This window comes from Glycine max, chromosome 20 (genome assembly GCF_000004515.6).
Source record: "Glycine max cultivar Williams 82 chromosome 20, Glycine_max_v4.0, whole genome shotgun sequence".
Taxonomy (NCBI): domain Eukaryota; kingdom Viridiplantae; phylum Streptophyta; class Magnoliopsida; order Fabales; family Fabaceae; genus Glycine; species Glycine max.
Window position 1 is genome coordinate 7,814,493 of NC_038256.2, and position 20,682 is coordinate 7,835,174.

At 31.8% G+C, this 20,682-nt stretch overlaps 1 protein-coding gene across 1 annotated transcript; it reads right to left on the minus strand.

Moving 5' to 3' along the window:
- Nucleotides 1-960: 960 nt before the first annotated feature.
- Nucleotides 961-1,864, minus strand: LOC100790942 (AT-hook motif nuclear-localized protein 17). The gene has a single exon (XM_003556747.5). It carries the CDS (start codon nucleotides 1,814-1,816, stop codon nucleotides 1,211-1,213), a length of 606 nt encoding a protein of 201 aa, XP_003556795.1. The 5' UTR covers nucleotides 1,817-1,864; the 3' UTR covers nucleotides 961-1,210.
- Between the last annotated feature and the right edge of the window lie 18,818 nt (nucleotides 1,865-20,682).

Below are 20,682 nucleotides of genomic sequence, written 5' to 3' on the forward strand. Positions count from 1 at the left end.
ATTGATTTTCTTTTAGGAATTGAGATCATTATCAATGTTTGCATCAAAATCGAAAGTAGTTCTTCAATTTTGTAGTGGGCTAAACATTGAATCCAAAACTAGGCCTTGGAAGCTCAATGTAGATTTTAACTTTAATTTAATGACATATTGTAATAGAAATTTTATTGTGTGGGTTATATATAAATTTCATTGGGAGAAAAATATTTTGTAAATTTGTTAGCAAAATAGGGATGAGAGAAGCAATTGCAATGTGATATTAGAGCCATCTTATGTATAATCTATATATCTATATTTATAACTATGTTTTATTGCAATAGAATTATATTTTGTAATTTAAAAAGGCATAAATGATGCATTATGCGATTGAATACAATAAATACATCTTATTTTGGCTACATATATAAAATCCAATTACATACTAGTTAAGTAGTTAAAAAGTCAGGGAAAAAAAAGAGTTAAAAAGTAATATAAGTGGAAGCATACCAATACTAGGATATAAGCCTCATGAGATTGTGCAGCATGCAAATCAAGAACTACACATTGACACATACTATAGAAATGATAACAATGACGTAAAAAACACAAGTCTAACTATCAAATAAGTCCTTTTCTTTCACATTGACACATGCACATGAGTGCACACACAAAGAGTGAGAGAGAGGTAACATCTTCATCATCGTCACTTTCCAATCCTTCAATAAAAATTCTAAAAATCACATTCGTCTAAAAATAACTAAAATTAATAATCCATAGTAAGAAATGAAAAATAATAATAAACTATCATTGGAGAAGATCTGTGTCTTTTCTTGGACTCATAATCTCACTTTCTCATAAAGGTACAAGCACATGAAAGATTTCTCTTTTTTTTTTTTTAAAAAAAAAAAAGGAATTGAGGAAATGTAAATGAATAAAAAAAAACCCTTATATTTAACTTTTATACAAAGTTAAGAAAGAGCGAGTCCTATTACATTAACTTTATAAGTAGTTTAATGATCAACTAACAATTTCTTACCATGCAATTTAGGCAAATTAAGTAGAAATTACAAAGAAAAATCAAAATAAGGGTTAAGGATTATGAATTTGGAGTTCTTTATCTTTAGAAATCAACAAATACATAAGAAAACGATTAAAAGTGACTCTGTTGTCTCACATTCACATCTCTGAGTATGGGGTAACAACATTGAACCTGGACATCTTCTTGCTACCTTGGTCATATATATGTGTTAGGGTTATTGTTATCATCATCCCATTCTTTACTATTGTTATTGATCACATCCTTGTGAACCTCAAGGTTGTTGACAATAGTAGCCATCACAATAACCCCATTAGCTGCCACAAGCTTTCCTCTAACAAACCCAATAATGCTTTGACCTGAAATTGTAGAAAAGGAAATCCTAAAACAACAAGGGTGATCAAGATTACATGACGATGAAGAACTAGAGATAGCGGTATTATTAATATAGGTTCCAGTAAGGGAAATTAATGAGAAAGGTCCATAAAGAGTGAAAGTAGAAGCATAAGAATCAGTGTAATTAAGAGTGACACTGGCAATAGTTCCTGATGCGCTTAGCACTGTGATACTGACTTTGTGGTGATGAGCAAATTGGACCATTGCCTCAATCACATCCAAGTTATTAGGGACTTCAATGTAAATGGGTTTTTGGACTTGCACATTGGCTTGGCTAATCACATGGGATAGCTTTGGCTTGTTCTTTGAGCCTAGGGGCCTACCAACTTTTTTCTTTGCTAGTGGAGATGCAAGATAGTGGTGATGAACAATAGAGGATAAAGGAACTATAGTTCTAGGTTCAACCATTGTTAAGGGTGATCACAAATATGTGCTTAAGATTTGAGATGGATGAAGGAAAATGAAAGATATACTGAGAGTTAGAGAGAAAACAAGAATTGCTTTGTATTATAAAGAATGAAGGAGATATATGGACTTCGTATGTAACGTTAAAGCAAACAAAGTTGCAGGATTTAAGGATCTCTTTAAATATTACGAAACAAACGAAATTAAGGTTGTAAATTCGTCGGTGGAATTACAAACCAATGGTAGTGAACAACAAAGGGATGAAGTTTTTGGAGAGAGAAAATAATGTGAGAAATTTTATCACCCCACAAAGAAAAGAAGGTGGAGAATAATGTTGTCATAGTATTAGTTAAACTGTTGTTAAGGATGAGAAAAATGTGTGTAAGAATTGAGATGGATGAAGGCTAATGAAAAAGATTCAAAAAATAAGAAAAAAATGAGAGTAGTTTTGCTTTCTCGAGAATTAAGGAGATATGGAGTTCATAGGTAAGGTTAAAGTAAAAGAGGTTGAAGGATTTAAGGGTCTCTTTATATACTATGAAACAAAAGTATTTGAGGTTGTAGTTTCTTTGGTGGAGTTACAAACCAGTGTCGGTGAACGGCAAAGAGATGTAGTTTTTGGAGAGAGAAAATAATGTGAGTAATTTGATCACCAAACAAAGACAAAAAAGAGAAGGGGAAGAATAATGTTGATATAGTACCTATTTTAACGGTTGTTAAAGGTGAGAAAAATGTGTGCAAAATTTGAAATGGATGAAGGCTAATGAAAGAGAATAAAAAATAATAATAAAATGAGATTAGTTTTGCTTTCTCAAGAGAATTAAGGAGATAAATTGAGTTCATATAGATAAAGATTAAGTAAAAAAAAGTTACAAGATTATAGGTCTATTTATGTACTACAAAATAAAAGATTTTAAGGTTGTGTTTTTTTTTTCTTTTTTATCATCGAGTTGCAAGATGTTGATGGTGAACAATAATAAACGGGGTAGTTTTCAGAGAGAGGTAAGCCCAATAACGATGTAAGGAGTAGTGTAAGTGTCAAAGGAAGAAAATGAGGAGTAGGTGGAAGATAATCGAATTATAGTATTAGGCTAAACCGATGTTAAAAGTGAGAAAGATGTGTGCAAGATTTTAGATGAAAGTTGGATGATAAAATATACAATTAAGTCTTTTAATTTTGTCATCTATGTTTTTTTCCCATTTAGACCAAATGTAGTGATAAGATTTTGTATACTTATAGAAAAGACAAGAATCTTATATAGAAAAGTTGATGATTTTGTAAGACTAGGTTTAATTTATAGAAAAAAGAAGACACAAGAAATACCTTTTTCCCTCTTATATTACGTTTAGTTATGATAATGGTGAAGTGAATGTTATTCTAAAATTCCTTGTAAAAGAAGAAATTAGTTTACAAAACAAACTTATAAAATGTATGTATTGATTTTTTTCCTTTTTAGTTTTATAATTTATGATTTTTTTTCCATTTGGACCAAATGTAGTGATAATATTTTGTATACTTTTAGAAAAGACAAGAATCTTACATAGAAAAGTTGAAATTTGGTCTTTAAAAGATACATGTATCATTATATTAATTTATGAAATGTCTTGATCAATTAGTCTTTCAAAGATATAAATTGTTGTCCTCTTAGTCTTCTAAATATTTATTACCAAATTAGTCCCTCAATAATTAATCTATCACCAAATTAATATCTCAATTATTTAAATTCTCAAAGAGATTTGTTATTTATGTAATATATATATATATATATATATATATATATATATATATATATATGTATGTATGTATGTATGTATGTATGTATGTATGTATATTTTATTTTCCACATGTCTTCTCCCTTGAAGGCAGTCCTGTTCAAGATGCGTCAGACACTAAATGTAAACATATCTCCTAGCGGAAATTCAAACCTTTGTTTGTCACGTTGTGAGAGACTAACCCCTTTCGCTAGACCAACTCCTGTTGGTATATAATAACTCATAAAACATTATTATATTTCTTTCTTTCTCTATCACAAATCTATTACATCTCGCACTTCTCTCTCTTTCTTTTAGTTGTTTATCTGTATCTCTTTATTATAAAATTTGTTATACAATTTACAATAAAAATAATATTTCTCATTTAATTAAAAAATATTTGAGAATTAATAAGGTGTTTTATATAACTTTAGTATATTCTCCATCTTATTTTGTATAATTCATGGTTATATAATATTATTTCTAATCCAAATGATTGATGTAACGGTGTAAGACCTTTTGATTTCACATGAGTGAGAATGATCTATTTAGTTAGATAACTCGTGTTCAAATCCCACCATGTGCAAAATTCCCTTGGACAAGTGGCATACAATCATGAACCAGAAGCAAAATTAGTCTCTGATCCATTAGGTTGGGATGAAGACTACTTCATACATCAACAAAAAAAAGTTGCTACATAGTGTTTTCTATATTATTTTATATAAATATTTTAATTAATATTTAATTTATTTTTTATTAACTTTTGTTTACAAATTATATATATGTTTTTTACTTTTATATTTTTGAATGTTTTCTTTAATATTTTTAACTTATTTCTTCCAAATTAAAAATAAACAATAATAAATACAAAAGATAAAATGCATATTTAACAATATATCGAGATCATGAATAGAGAAATACAATATATATTAATATAATACCCATTAATTACTGTTTTACTTTTTATATACTTTTAGTCTTATACTTTATGTTTTCAATTTTAAAAAAAAATAACTTAGAAATTCTCACAATACCATTGACACTTTCTTTTTTATTTTTGGTTTATCTATGTTCATAATGTTGATATCATTTGTGCTAAGTTTTTTTATAAAAAAATCTATATAAGAAAATTATTGAAGAAGAAATATCATATTTTATTGAATTAAATAAATTTTTATTTAATTTTTAGTTCATGTAGACTTTGGGTTACTTTATTTGATTTAATGACAATTTTTCTAACAAAATAGCACGAAATTCATTATATACTAAGAGTATGTTTGACGAGCCGAAATTTCGTTGAGCTTATCTTCTACTTAAAAAATATTTTTTTTATAGAACAAAATTTGAAAGAAAATATTAGCTTCTAATTTTTTTTAGTATTTTTTTACCGCCTACACAAGGCTTATTTCTGCAGTCTCTCTTTTTATTTTTATTGGCGTAATATATAAACATATATTGAGCTCAAATCCAGTCTTTTTTTTTTTTGGCAATTTTCATAGAACAATTACCATAGAGACCCGATATCCTATTTCTACATTCTCCTCTTTGAATTCCAACTCAACCTAAGCACCACTGCAAAAATGACGTTCCACAATGGTTGTAATTTACATTCAAAGACGGTTTTGAACTGTCTCTGAAGCCAACGCCGTTGAAAGTTTAGACTTTCAATGACTGTTCCATAAATAACCGTGTTAAAAAAAGATATCCATCTAAGACAGTTCTTAATTTAGAACCGTCTTAGAAGAATACCTTTTATCCTTCTAAGACGGTTCTATGGTTCTAAGCTAAGAACCGTCTTATAATGATATCTTTCTAAGATGGTTCTAAGTTAAGATCCTTTTAAGACAGTTCTTAACTTAGAACCGTCTTAGAAAAATATTTTTCTAAGATGATTCTACTAGGAACCGTCTTAGAAAGTCACATGTAGATTTTATTTATTTGTATTTTATTTTTATTTTTTACCACATGAAATGACTAACCTCAAAAGTGCTTTAACAAGATCAAACATTATAGATATAATATGAATATTTTATAGCACACATAAATGCTCAAAAATAAAAATATGTTCATAATTAATAATTAAAATTCACGAATATTTACAATATTGATATCATTGGACTCAATATGCATATCCAATATTCTGAAAGAAAATATATATATTCATTTTCATCCTAGTAGCAATATATTAAATCAGTAGGGAAACAACAAAAAAGATAGTAATGTATTAAAAGAGTTAAACTTTGATTTTAACTTATATATAACTTAATTTTGATTTTAATTCGAGTTTCCCATCTTTCATTATGGTGGTGTCCAAACATTTAAAACTAAAGTTTAGAGCATTTTCTACCCATCTACAAACTAGTTACACAGAAATATATGGAGAGGAAAAACAAATTTCTATGCGAATGAACGTTAAAGTTAGAGACGTTGAGTAACTTGTATATGTAGAAAAATGCTAAGATTCGATTTAAAAATTTCATCCACTAATTAGTTTGATTATATGTGATTGTAATTTCACAGGTACTAAGTATTATGTTATACTACTTGATTGTTTATAGATGCCTCAAATTTCATCATAACTTTTTAGAATATGTGCAACTTCAATCAATGTGCATCATTAATGACCGAACTTATGTATTTCAATTTTCATGGGCTTGAAAGAACCAACATAGGTAAGGGCTGACTAAAGTTCTTTCCCAAAAATATTGCTAAATAATTATTAATATACATTTTTTTATCATTCAGAAAGATATAAATATATACATTTATTTTATTTTCTTTTTTCTTTTTTTATCACATTGTTTATTATATTTATTATTTTTTACTCCTTTTATTTTATTTCTATTTCTCTTCTCTCTATCCTAATTCATCCAAAATCGGATACATTTTCAATTTTTTTCATTATTGCTTCGCAGAATATTGGATTATGCTGACAAACTGCAACCTAAAATTTCATTTATTGTAAGCCAAAAGATCAATAAAATATTTTATATTATTTAAACTAACATAGTTACCACAATTTTATGTTCTTAAAAACATTTGGTACATATATTCGTGCATGCCCCACTTTTTGAATTCAACAAAGATATCAATGATTTATTTTGTTGACCATGATCCACCGTAAAAGAAATTGACATGTTACAAAAGCCTATACATAAAAAAAGGAAAATTGCATAACCATTTTGCAGTTAACAGAGCAAGGTTCAAGTACCTTGCTAGGCCTCTATTTTGAAACTCCTTGAGAGAACCCACTTTTTGTTTTTTCTGCATAATAAAGAAGATTTATCCATGAAAATTGAATATCATAAGAAACAGATTTAATAGCTCCATATATATGCATTATGTATGAAAATTAATGTATTTAATAACTAAAAATAAACCTTCTCAAGGATCCAATGTATTCTTCTTTTGACGGGCCTTCCATCTCCTTGAGCTTCTCCTCATAATTTGATAACTAGAACCAAAAACATATATATAATGAAATGATGGATCAAATCTGATTTATGAATAAACACATTTTAACAAAAAGAAAAATGAATTGAAGATGAGAGAAATTATTAGAAAATTGAGAATGGTATCTTGGCCCCAGTACTTTAATGCCGCCAAGTCATAGGCACGTGCTGCGGTTTCTTCATCATCATATGCCCCTACCAAACCCAAGTTTATTGCAATCATTAAACCATCCCCCATCTGCCAAATTAAGGGGAACAAGTAGTGAAGGTTTTTTGTTATGCAAGCTAATTAATTAATACTCTCAAATCATACCTAGATATATTGCATCCAGTTGTTTTCCATTGCCATTGTCAACCAACACAACATAGTTAATATGACAATAAATCAAATAATCATATAAGTGAAGGAAATCATAAAATTATGGAGATTATTTTTTTTATAACATCGTGTCTCTTTATGTTTGAATAGTTTTTCCACAAGTATTTAGAGAATGTTTTCCTAACAACTAAAATTAATACTGTAAAAATAAAATCAAATAAATTTCTAAGGCTTGCTTGAAGTAAATTGTATAAGAACTATATATGCACGCCAAGTTATCAGCTGTTGATACATGAATGGAAACCATTTCTTCCATATGGAACATTCAAAAGGGTGTAACTATAGTCTATAGATATTAAAAAAGGAAAAAACTAACCCTTTTCCTCCATCTTATCAAAAGCTGCAAGGGCATTGCTTGTGTTGATATTGCCCACCATCTCGCTAACTATGGTTGAAGTCCTGAAGAGAAGAAAAAGAATTAGCTATGTAAAAGAACAAAGGTGAGAGACCAATACATGACTTTCAAAGAATCAAAGGTGAGCTTAAGACAAACTTTGCAGACTGAGCTCTTGCTTTGAGGGTATCTTTATTTGACTTTGCCTCCTGTATCTTGCTCTCCAAAAGCTGTTGAGAAAAAACAATAGTTACATTCATTACTCCAACATGATTCCCAAATAGTGCTAATAAATAGTCAATTTTAAAAGAATTTAGCAATAGCAACACAGTGCAATGCAAGCTTGACAAACATCTACTTATTTGCTTTGTTCACACTACTACAATTTGATCATTCATCATCGTCAAATCTACATCAGTTATTGGAAAATCGATGTAGTAAAACATGCGGTGACATTTTTGCAATTTAAACCAACTTTTTGAAGGTGTTAACGGCAATTTTTATAAAACCTCCTTTAATTTGAATGTTACGAAGGCAGTTTTATAAAAACTATCTTTGTTTGTAACCTGACTACTACGGTTTTAACTAGCACCATCTTTGAATTCATCATATTTTAATTCCATTATTTTTCATTTTTTAAGCTGACAACTATGACTTCTCATTCACTCCTTAGCTTGGTTTATTGAGGGTTTCATTTCATTCCTTCCTCTTTGCTACAACAATGGCGAAACCTGGGCGAGGTCGTCGCTCTCCCTCCAGTTCCATTTTTGGCTCCTCCTCTCGCTCCTCTTCCCCCTCCGACTCCCATTCCTCCTCTCGCTCACGCTCCCTTTCTTGGTCCCGTTCTCCCTCGCGCTCCAAATCCTCTTCCCCCTCCTCTTCCTCTTCCTCTCGAAGCCGCAACCCTCCCCGGCAGAGGTGCCGAAGGTACAACTAATTTCCTCGATCAGAGTGCCGAAGGTACCGTTGGACTTTCCACCATGGCCGATGCGTTGGTGCAGGGCTCCATTGTGGGTTGTGCCGACGAGTTGCCAGAGAGGTATATGCAAGCTATCATCGCTGGCACTACTGGCTCTGGTATTTATCTTCTTAATTACTAGTTACTATTACTGCTTCTATTTTTTTTCTATTTAACACTTTTGGTGGGTTTAGTTAGTTTAGTTTAATAGATGCATTGTTTGCATTATGGTATGAGAGATTGAGAGTGGGGATGTCATATTTATTACTGATACGTTTCCTAAACTCGGGGATCTCAGATGTTTAAGCATTTGATCCCTAAGTTTGTGCCTATGGAAGAACGTCTTTTGGGAAAGGTCAACCCTTTAAATGATTTCAGTTTACTTGGTTTTTGGCCAGAGGTTGTTTTGGGTTCACCAAAGAATTGTATTCCTACAAACTTGAATAATTTTTAAATCATGTTATAGTATAATCATGGGAATCTTGGTTTCTTGAGCATTTTTTTTAATCTTATGAGGGTGAATATTCTTAAGCATTTTGATACTCCAGTGACGATACTGACTTGCCTGTTAGGGCTTACTAATGGCTACCTAACCAGTGTATTGATTATTTTGATTCCTAAAATTGTAAAATTGCAGCATGCAGAAACTACAGGGATTATGAGTGTATTATTCTTAGGTTTTGGTCTAGCTGCTGGGTCTATTATAGCTTGGATTTGGGTCATCTGACCAAGCAGTTTGTGTTAATTTGGGGACTTTGATATGTGTTTTGTGGCTTCACTCAAGCAGTTTGCATGCAACCATTTTTTCAATTTTATCTATTTTTTCATGTGGTTGTTTAGTTCTTTTAAGTTTTAATAAATTAACTATATATTAACCTGGAGGTACTATATTGTTACTTTGAGACATATATTTAAGCTTTTTTTTCTATAAATTTTCATGTTTTCACATTCTTTGTTTGTAAGAGGATATAACATAATCTGCTGATTGTTCCTTAAAACAACCTCATGTTTTTTGTTTTCTTTTTGCATTGAACTTGAAATCTGTCTGTTATAATAAAAAATTTCTATTGAATTTAAAATTTGGCTTCCATTTTGTACCAATTTTTTTTCCTTTGAGCTTTGTGTAACAGTGACAACTATGATTAGTGAATAACTGTGGAGGTTGAGATTGTAGTGTGCTTGTTATGTTTGTACTAAAAGAAGAGTGACAAACTGAGGGTCTTGAATCTTAAATATATTTTTATTTGTTCAAAAGGGTAGGTTGGTACTCTGATGCAGCAGAGCACAACTAATTCTTTCAAATTGATTCTCTGCCGTTTAGGTTGGCTTATGTGGCTCCTGGGTCTAGGGTGGTTGGTGCCGAGGAGTTAGTTGACCATCCTAAGAAAATAGTTCTTCACTACCTTCGAACATCTTTTATTATTAACTTATTTGTTATACTTCCACTTCCTCATGTATATCTCTCCTCATCTCTCTTACTTATTATAACTTTAGTATCTCGTACATCTTATCATCTAATGTGATTTATTTTATTTTTTGTGTACAAGCATATAGTCTATAATACGAAGTAACAAAAATTATCTGATTTTGTTTATGGTCACTAAATCTAAGATGCAATGTGTTTGTCGTCATTAAATTTTCAGTTCTCTTATATAGATATATGTAAGGCTAACATGAAGATCCTTACCAGTAAAGTGAGCCATACCAAGGAGATTGATGGCTTTGACTTATACATTTAATGTCTTATACTAGATGAATTTTTCTCCCCACATAATCTTCTTGCCTAGTTAAATTTAATCCTTTCCCTTTTCTTGTTTTATTTAGGATATTCTAATTTTCTTTTTAAAGAACTTCAGATTATTTGGGTGTTTGATTTGTCTATAAATGTGATGTTTGTAGAAGCAAGCTTCATGATGATGAATCAAGTTGATTCAAGAAGTTTTGATGATGACAAAAAGCCTAAGAGAATGATTTCAAGATTGAGTCAACAAGTTCAAGATCAAGATTAATTTCAAGATTCAAGAAATGACATCAAGAAGAATCAAGATTCAAGAGAAGATGATTTCACAAGGGAAGTATTGAAAAGAATTTTTCAAAAACCAAACATAGCACAATTTTGTTTTACAAGAAAAGTTTTTCTCAAAATTTTCTAAGTTACCAGAGTTTTTACTCTCTGGTAATCGATTACTAGTTTTCTGTAATCGATTACCAGTGGCAAAGTTTGATTTCAAATGCTTTTAATTGAATTTGCAATGTTCCAATTGATTTTTAAATGGTGTAATCGATTACAATATATAGGTAATCGATTACCAGTGTATCTGAACGTTGAAATTCAAATTCAATTGTGAAGAGTCATATCTTTTCATAAAATGCTTTGTGTAATCGATTACTAGTGACAAGTTTTGAATAAAAAGTCAAGAGATGTAACTCTTCCAATGGTTTTCAGATTTTTCTCAAGGTTATAACTCTTCCAATGGTTTTCTTGACCAGACATGAAGAGTCTATAAAAGCAAGACCTTGACTTGCATTTTTTTTTACAACTTTTGAACTTCTTTGAACAACTTTTGAGAAATCTTGAAACCTTTGCTTCTCATCTTTCTTCTTCTTCCTTTGCCAAAAAGCTTTCAAAGTTTTCTATTTTCCAAACCTTGTTCTTCTGCAAAAAACAAAAGTATGCTATATCTTTTCATTCTCTTCTCCCTTTTCCAAAAAGAATTCAACAAGGACTAATCGCTTGAATTCTTTTTGTGTCTCTCTTCTCCCTTTTCCAAAAGAACAAAGGACTAACCGCCTGAATTCTTTTGTGTCTCCCTTCTCCCTTTTCAAAGAATTCAAAAGGACACAGTCTGAGAATTCTTTTGATTCTTCCTTTTCCCTTAAACAAAAGATTTCAAAGGACTAACCGCTTGAGATATCTTTTGTTTCCCCTTTACAAAGATTCAAAGGACTAACCGCCTGAGAACTTTGTCTTAACACATTGGAGGGTACATCCTTTGTGGTACAAGTAGAGGATACATCTACTTGGGTAGTTGTAACTGAGAACAAGAGAGGGTACATCTCTTGTGGATCAGTTTAAGTGGAGGGTACATCCACTTGGTTGTTCAAAGAGAACAAGGGAGGGTACATCCCTTGTGGATCTTTGCTTGTAAAGGTTTTTACAAGGTTGAAAGAAATCTCAAGGGCTGCAGGTTGCTTGGGGACTGGATGTAGGCACGGGTTGTTGCCGAACAAGTATAAAATTCTTGTGTTTGTCTTCTTCTTCCCTACACTCTTTAATTTCCGCTGTGCACTTTAATTATCGCTTTTACTTTTGGTTAAGTTTCTATTTCTGTTCTTTTCTTTCTTAACTTTGTAGTAAAAGCCTAATTAAATCTAATAACATTAAGAAGGATAGATTTTAATTAGTCAAGACACATTAATAATTAATTCAACCTCCCCTTCTTAATTATTCCGAGGCCACTTGATCCAACAATGTGCTCTTAATTTCTTCCTAAGCTGATTCTAGTTCTACATCATCATGTTTGAAATTCAAATGTTATGTATTTATTGTTCTCATTGGTGTGGACAACTTGAGGAATAATATTTATTGGGTTTACTATCCTTTTAGTCCCAAAACTTCTTAGGATTTCTATTTTTCATCCTTGAACATTTTTTAGTACCTGAACTTTTTTAAAAGTAAGGATGAAAAAAATTTAAAAGACTAAAAGTAAGAACTAAAAGAAAGTTAAAAGACATTGACAGTAAAAAAAGTCTAAAAACAAATATCCTAAAAATTTTAGGAACTAAAAAGATAATAAAACTATATTTATTTTTGTCCATGAACATGTACCTAAGAATGAATAGATGGAATCAGAGGAAGGAAAGGATATGCCAATTGTTATGAACATAGAAGCAATTTTGGGTGTATATACATGTCAAACTCCTTGTCATGGTATAATTATGTGAAAATTTGCAGATATTCATATTGTTTGTCCTACCAAAACACTTGGGGTCATGAAGAGCAAACTATTCGAAGAATATTTTGCGTATCGTGATCCTTGGTCAGAATATTCCCAGATTGTGTTGGTTTCTTCCTATGCTAATTTCTCCAACAGGATCTATATTTGAGTCACCATGGGCAAGTTTCTTTATAAACCTTTTTACCTTTATGCTATCTGGCCATGTTGTTGGGTCGTGGTGGTACCTCTTTGGTTTGCAGGTATATCAATGACTTCTTTTTTCCAGTAGTAACTGTGTTTATTACCTTCAAGCTCATTATGTTAATATATTTGTGAGGTGTGTTTTTACTAAAAGTTAGGTGACATAAAGCTCGCATATTGGTGAAAATTGAGGCAAGGAGTGAGGCATGAAAACATGCACACTTCAATCTTTTAGAGCCAGAAATTCCTAAGTCATTATTCATTAATGTTGAAAAATGACATTTAATTATCTTTAGAACAAGATACCACAATGTTGTATATAAATGGCATGCCTTTTGATTTTGATACAATATATATGTATTTAAAATTTAAATCAAATTACTTAGTCCTAGTGATATTAGACTTGTATTTTTTTTTCTTCTGAAAACAAAATATCTTCTTAACCAAAAATTATGAGAACCCTTGAGGCATAGAAACTCTTTATTATTTTAATTTTAAGTTCTTTAGTTAACCAAGTCAGAAATATAGAAAAAGAATTCTCATAAAAGCATAAATAAATCAATATAAGTGATATGTATTATGCAACTAATTAATATACATACATATAGGTACCTTACTGGATTGATTATTATTTTGTAAATCACAGTAGTATTTATGCAACTAATTAATATACATAAATATAATCACTTTTTATTTTGAGAATTAGAATTTTGTAAGATATAACGTTAGTTAACTTAATTTTTTATTGATAAATATTAATTGTTAGAATATTAATTTTGTTAGTAAAAAAATCAAATCCATAATTTTTTTTCTTTGTCCTTAATCATCCAATCTACCTTATAATTCCCTCTCCTTAACATACTAAATATATATGTTTTCTTGATTTTGCGTCATTAAGTTGGCAATATAAGCTGATAACTTAATTTTACATTTTATCCTTTCCCACACGCGGACACAAAAAACTTGAACTTACAAGTTCAAGGTGTTTGACATAAGAAAATTAGTCTTGGAGGAAAATAGTACGTATAATGGTTACCAAGTCATATATTATGTATGTGAAGAATAATTTTAAATTCTTCTATAATTTTTTTCCTTTTTAAATCCTCTTATTTATTTTGTAAAAAGAATATTTAACATTTTTATATTTTCAAAACATTAAATATATTTTATTTTATATTTTCTTGATTTTAAAGCTTGGTGACTTTTGAGTTGATTTATCTTTCAACCTTTATGAATAATATATTTTCTTCTCTAGGTATGTGACCCCAGTGGTGATGTAGCTCCATTGGAGCTTGTAGGCCTAGGATCTTCTTCATCAATTGATTCCTTTGCTTCTTGGAAGATTGATGGCAGCAGAATGGAGAAGGAAGAGAGAGAGGAGATGTCACTTCAAGGAGAAGATGAATCTAGAAGAAGCTCACCACCATAGGAGGCCATGGATAAGAGCTTGGAGGAAAAAGGAAATGAATGAAGGGAGAGGAAGAGAAGAACACAAAATTTCGTGCTCTAAAAGATCTTTGAAATCTGAAGTTTAATTTTCAAATGATCAAAGTTAAAAAAATACACACACGTGACCTCTATTTATAGCCTAAGTGTCACACAAAATTGGAGGGAAATTTGAATTTCTATTCAAATTTCACTTGAATTTGAAATTGAATTTGTGGAGCCAAATTTTGGAGCCAAAATTTCACTAATTATGATTACTGAATTTTAGCTATGGTTCAGCCCACTAATCCAAGATCAAATCCAAGATTCTCCACTAAGTGTGCTTAGGTGTCACGAGGCATGTAAAGCATGAAGGACATGCACAAAGTGTGACTATATGATGTGGCAATGGGGTGTAGCAAGCAAATGCTTACCTCCCCCTCTAAAATTTAATTGGATTGGGCTTCTCCCAATTCAATTAAATTTATTTCTCAACACACACATCAAATATTCACTTAATGCATGTGAAATTACGAAACTGCCCCTTATACAAAAACTAGTCTAGGTGCCCTAAAATACAAGGGCTGAAAAATCCTACATTTCTAGGGTACCCTACCTACATTATGGAACCCTAAATACAAGGTCCAAAAATAATGAAATCCTAATCTAATATGTACAAAGATAAGTGGGCTCATACTTAGCCCATGGACCCAAAATCTATCCTAAGGCTCATGAGAACCTTAGGGCCTTCTCTTGCATCTCTGGCCCAATCTTCTTGGAGTCTTCTATCCAATGCCCTTGGGGGGTAGGATTGCATCATTTCCTCCCTCTTGAAAAGGATTTGACCTCAAATCCATAGGTTCTTGAAACTCAGGGATTGTTTCCTCAACACCTGTAAAAAGAATAAAAACATATGTATTAGTGATGTTGGGTATGTTAGAGTTGGGTAAGGACTGAAAACCCCTTTCCTGACCATCTTCCCATGAGAGAACATAGTCCCTCACCAACTCAATGAGTGGTGCTACAAGTATAGAAAAATATGGGACAAACCTTTTGTAAAAGTTTGTTAAGTCATTGAAGCCCCAAAAATAATGAAATCCTAATCTAATATGTACAAAGATAAGTGGGCTCATACTTATCACATGGGCCCAAAATCTACCCTAAGGCTCATGAGTACCTTAGGGCCTTCTCTTGCAATTCCCTTGGAGGGTAAGATTGCATTAAGTGGTCGCTGGTATCTGGCAGACGGTGGGTCTGTGCCTGGAGATCTTTTACTTTTAATAGGCAAGGCACTTATCCATGCTACTGTTGGCCTATGTCCTACTGCATCATATATAGCTTCTCCTGATTATTTTTTGAGTCCTAATGGTGGAGGAAGGTACCAAATAATTTTTTTAACAAAAGTCTTGTATCTGTGATGACTGATAAGATTTCCAAGGAACTTATTTAGGTACTTTCTTGAGCTTCGTAACTGTAGGACTTCTCTTGCATATAGACTCATGCCACAGGGCAATGCTATATTAGATTATTCCCCAATTGCAGCAGCTGGCCATGTTATTCCCCAAAGTTATGTTCAAAATATTTCTAATGTTATTAATATATTATATTTTATAATTTTTAATAAAAAGATTATATTAATTTGACCATTGCTCATAGTTAGTAAAATCAATTATAAATTACTAGTTTTAAAGAGTTTTTAGAAGTGTATTCTCACTAACCATTTATGAGTTGAATGCAACTACTTACTTTTAGTATGTTGAAATAAACTAGCTTTTAGTTAATTAAGCACAAAATTGATCTATTAGAGTTACCTAGTAAAAATAAAAAATACATAAGAATATTAATTCTTTTTCAAAACAGGGTAGAACTCTGAAAGTGTTACTTCATGCTCAAAATAAGTGCCCGATAATGTTTGATAGTGCCAGCTACATATAAAATTTGTAGTTTATTTTCATTTGCTAGCTTACCTCTTGATGGTTTGATCAAGTCTGCACAACTAAGATGAACTTGAGTGCTACTGAGGTTTGCACAACTATTACGTTGAATTACGCAACAGGTTAGTAATCAAAAGATGCCATGCAATAGTTTTAATATACACTTTTTTTGCAAGTAAATTATATTATTACACGTGAACTATTTTTTTTGTCAAACACTTAATAAAAATATTGTTAAAAATCTTTAGTAACATTTAAAAAATATCATCCAATTATAAATATATGTTATTAATATCTTTTTTAAACATTTTATTAGATGTTTTGTATATGTCATATTACTAAAATCTTTCTATGATATTTTTAGACTTTAACAACATAGATTATATATAATATTTAATAAAATGTGAGAAAAATATATTAGTAATATTTATTTATAATTTATTGACATTTTATTAATATTGTACATGACTTGATGAATTTCTTTTCTTTAACTAATATTGCTTATTATTCTTCCGGTTAGTCTTGCCTATTCCCATGAGTTGTTTGTCAGAATCACCAATGTCTTCTTTGTTAGACAAGTGGCCTCAGATATCTTAAGAAGGGGGGGTTGAATTAAGATATTTCAAACTTTTCTCCTAATTAAAAATCTATCTTACTTTTTACTTAAGTTATGAATTCCCTTAATGACAATCTTCTTAAATATTAATTCAAATGAAGCAACTTGAATTATGAATATAAAGCAATAATAAATAAAGGAGATTAAGGGAAGAGAAAATGCAAACTCAGTTTTATACTGGTTCGGCCACACCCTTGTGCCTACGTCCAGTCCCCAAGCAACCCGCTTGAGAGTTCCACTAACTTGTAAATTCCTTTTACAAGTTCTAAACACACAAGGACAACCCTTCCTTTGTGTTTAGAGATTCTTTACAACAAGAGACTCACAGTCTCTTAATCCCTTAGAGAATGAGAAGAAGAAGAGGAACAAATCTCTCTAGAAAGAGATGGATTTTACAAATTGAGCACTCAATTAATTCCTTAATGAATTGCAATTGAATTGGCCAAGGAATTCTTTAAGAGGATAAAATGAAATTGCTTTTTGAGAGGATAAACACTTTGTTGTTCTGAAAATCTCTAAGCAATTTCGTGTTTAAGTCACATATATATAGACCATTGGTGGTCATGAGTAAAGCCTTTGAAAAGTTGTGACTCTTGAAATTATTTTTCTGAAATTCCTGTCTGGTAATCGATTACAGTAATTGTGTAATCGATTACAGCTTTTAAAATTTGAATTAAAACGTTTACTAACTGCTGGTAATCGATTACCAAAATTGTGTAATCGATTACAGCTTTTAAAATTTCGAATTCAAATTTTTATAGCTGTTATAAAACGTATTTGGCCACTGGTAATCGATTACATCCTCTGGTAATCGATTACCAGAGAGTAAAACCTTTGAAAAACACTTTTTATTTTAAATCACTTGGCCAAACCTTTGCTAATTCAATTAGGAATTCCCTTCCTAATATTCTAGTGATCATCTTGATGTTGTGCCTTGTAATCTTGAAGTATTGTCTTGAATTTTAATCTTGAAAAGCCCCTTTGCATTAATTGCAACACATAATCATGATCATCATCAAAACATCAAAGCCAATTGCATCTACAATCTCCCCCTTTTTGATGATGACAATACAATACCTAAAATCAAGATTCAAGCAAGCAACAAACAATTGTATATAGATAAAAGGTGCATCCGTTTTCTCCCCCTATATTTCGGAATACATGATCACTTGATTTCTAAGTTTGTTAAGCTTTTTCTTAAGCTTTTGCTACAACCTTTTTCTCCCCCTTTGGCAACATCAAAAAGCCAAAGAACCCGGAAATCAACACAGTTATAACAATGGAGTAGCAAGATATAAGCATCAGAGTATTAAATACAATAAGCCAAACTCACAAACAAGAAATAATCAAACCAGAATCCAAATAACTGAAAATGTCAACAACCACAAAACATCCAAGACTGAAATTTAAAATCCACAAGATAAATAAGCAAAGTACTTAGCATAATAATGTAAATTCTAAGAAACTAAAAGCCAAAATACACGGTTTATAAAAGATAAATAATCAGAATCTAAAAGCTAAGAAGACGGAGGAGGTGGTGGAAGATCGAAACTCTGACGAATGTATCCGACATCCTCTTCAAGCTGTGTAAGACGAATGTCCATACCAGCAAAGCGTGAATCTAACGAGTCAAAGCGGTCACCAACATACGAACGAAGACCCCGTAATTCGGAGAGGACTTCATTCATGAGTGCGGAATCCTCACGTTGAGGAGGAGGTGAAGGAGTACGTTCATCTTGAGGAGGGAGTGCATCCTTCTTCAGCCATTGTCCATTCCGATCTTTACGATACCCAAAGGAGGTCACTGCACCAGCACCAATTGCAAAGGAACGCTTGACTTGAACAAAGGGTTCATCATCAAGCGGAATTTGAAAATGACGCAAAAATAGAGTAATCAAATGTGGATAAGGAAGAGGTGCATTGGCCCGTAATGCCTTATGCATTCGGTACCGAACCAAATGGGCCCAGTCGATCTGACGACCGGTTAAAAAAGCCCACATAAGAATCAAATCCTCCTCAGAGGCTTGTGCTAAATTTGAAGACCGAGGAAGCAAAATTCTAACAATGATATAATGCATGATGCGATTATCAAAAGTTAATGACCCGGCCAACAATCTACCGGTCATGTCAGCTTGATCATTGCAGACCATGCGACGAGCATCATGACTCGAATAATCGAATTTCCAGTCATCAACAATGGTGCCCTCAAAAGGTGCACCTTGACTGGGTAAATGAGTCAAAGAAAAGAAAAGTGACTGATCAATGACCATAGAAGTACCATGCACCTCAGACATAATAATACCATCCTGAATTTTTAAATTGCAGTAGAAGACCTTTACAAGTTCAGGATAATATGGCAATTTAAATGTCATGAAATCAACAAGACCAGAATTTTGAAACACTTGATAGCAATCAAACGTTTCATCATTAAAGAACTCTACGTCTAGGTACTTAGGGTCTAAGATTATTCTAGAAGAAAACTGAGAAAGGTACCGTAGACGTTGATCATCGGATGAAAACAATGTTGATGATCTTGGAGATGACAAAGAAGGAGGAATAGGTGCTGTGGGTGCTCCGGATGGGCCGTGACGGCGATGGGCAGCAGCGGTGGCGGTGGAAGATGATCCCTTTCTCTTCTTTGATGGCTCTGCCATTTGATGAAGTTTTTCTGGATTTTGATCGGTGGAAGTGAAAGAGGAGTGAAAAAGAGGAAGATTGGGCTTTACGGGACGTGATTTGGTGAAGAATCGAGTGAGAATCGAAGGTTTGAAGTTCTAGGTATGGAGGAAAACGTGGAGGAAGCTTTGGCTGCGCACGAGCTCCGATTTCGTGAGTATTTATAGAAGATGACGCATTGTAATCGATTACAGGTATTGGTAATCGATTACATGCCCAATAAGCCTTCTGGTAATCGATTACAGGATGTTGTAATCGATTACAGGCTGCCTGTTCATGTGTAATCGATTACACTGGATGGTAATCGATTACCAGAGCCTATCCTAGGCTAGTTTCTAAGAGAATATCTATATTTATGCTCAAATACATCCTATATGACTAATTTTCACTACTAATACACTAAATTCAATCATTCAATTGCTATATACACAAGAAATCATAAATTCTATCACAAAAACAAGAATTCAAACAAGATCAAACAAAATAATCTACAATCAAAAGGTAAAAAGTAAATCAATCAATCAATCAACCAATCAATCAATTCCTATTTTTCTAAATCTCTTACATCTAAGAGACCTAATTCTCTTCTAATAGAGAAAAACACTTCCTTGGGGAGAGGTTTAGTGAAAATATCAGCAAGTTGATTCTTAGTATCAACAAATTCTAAAACACAATCTCCCTTTAAGACATGATCTCTAAGAAAGTGATGTCTAATCTCTATATGTTTAGTTCTTGAATGTTGAACTGGGTTTTTGGATAGATTTATGGCACTAGTATTATCACACTTAATAGGTATGCGATCAAGAATGATGCCATAGTCAGATAATTGTTGCTTCATCCATAAAATTTGTGCACAACAACTACCGGCAGAGATATACTCCGCTTCAGCAGTAGATAAAGCAACACTATTTTGTTTCTTACTATGCCATGAGACAAGAGCCGATCCAATAAATTGACAAGTTCCACTTGTACTTTTTCTATCAGTTTTAGATCCGGCAAAATCAGAATCAGAATATCCTATTAAGTTACATGTTGAATTCTTAGGATACCATAATCCTAAATTGATTGTTCCTAATAGATATCTCATGATTCTCTTTACTGCACTTAGATGTGATTGTTTGGGGTTGGATTGAAACCTAGCACACATGCATACACTAAACATAATATCAGGTCTACTAGCAGATAAATAAAGAAGAGATCCGAT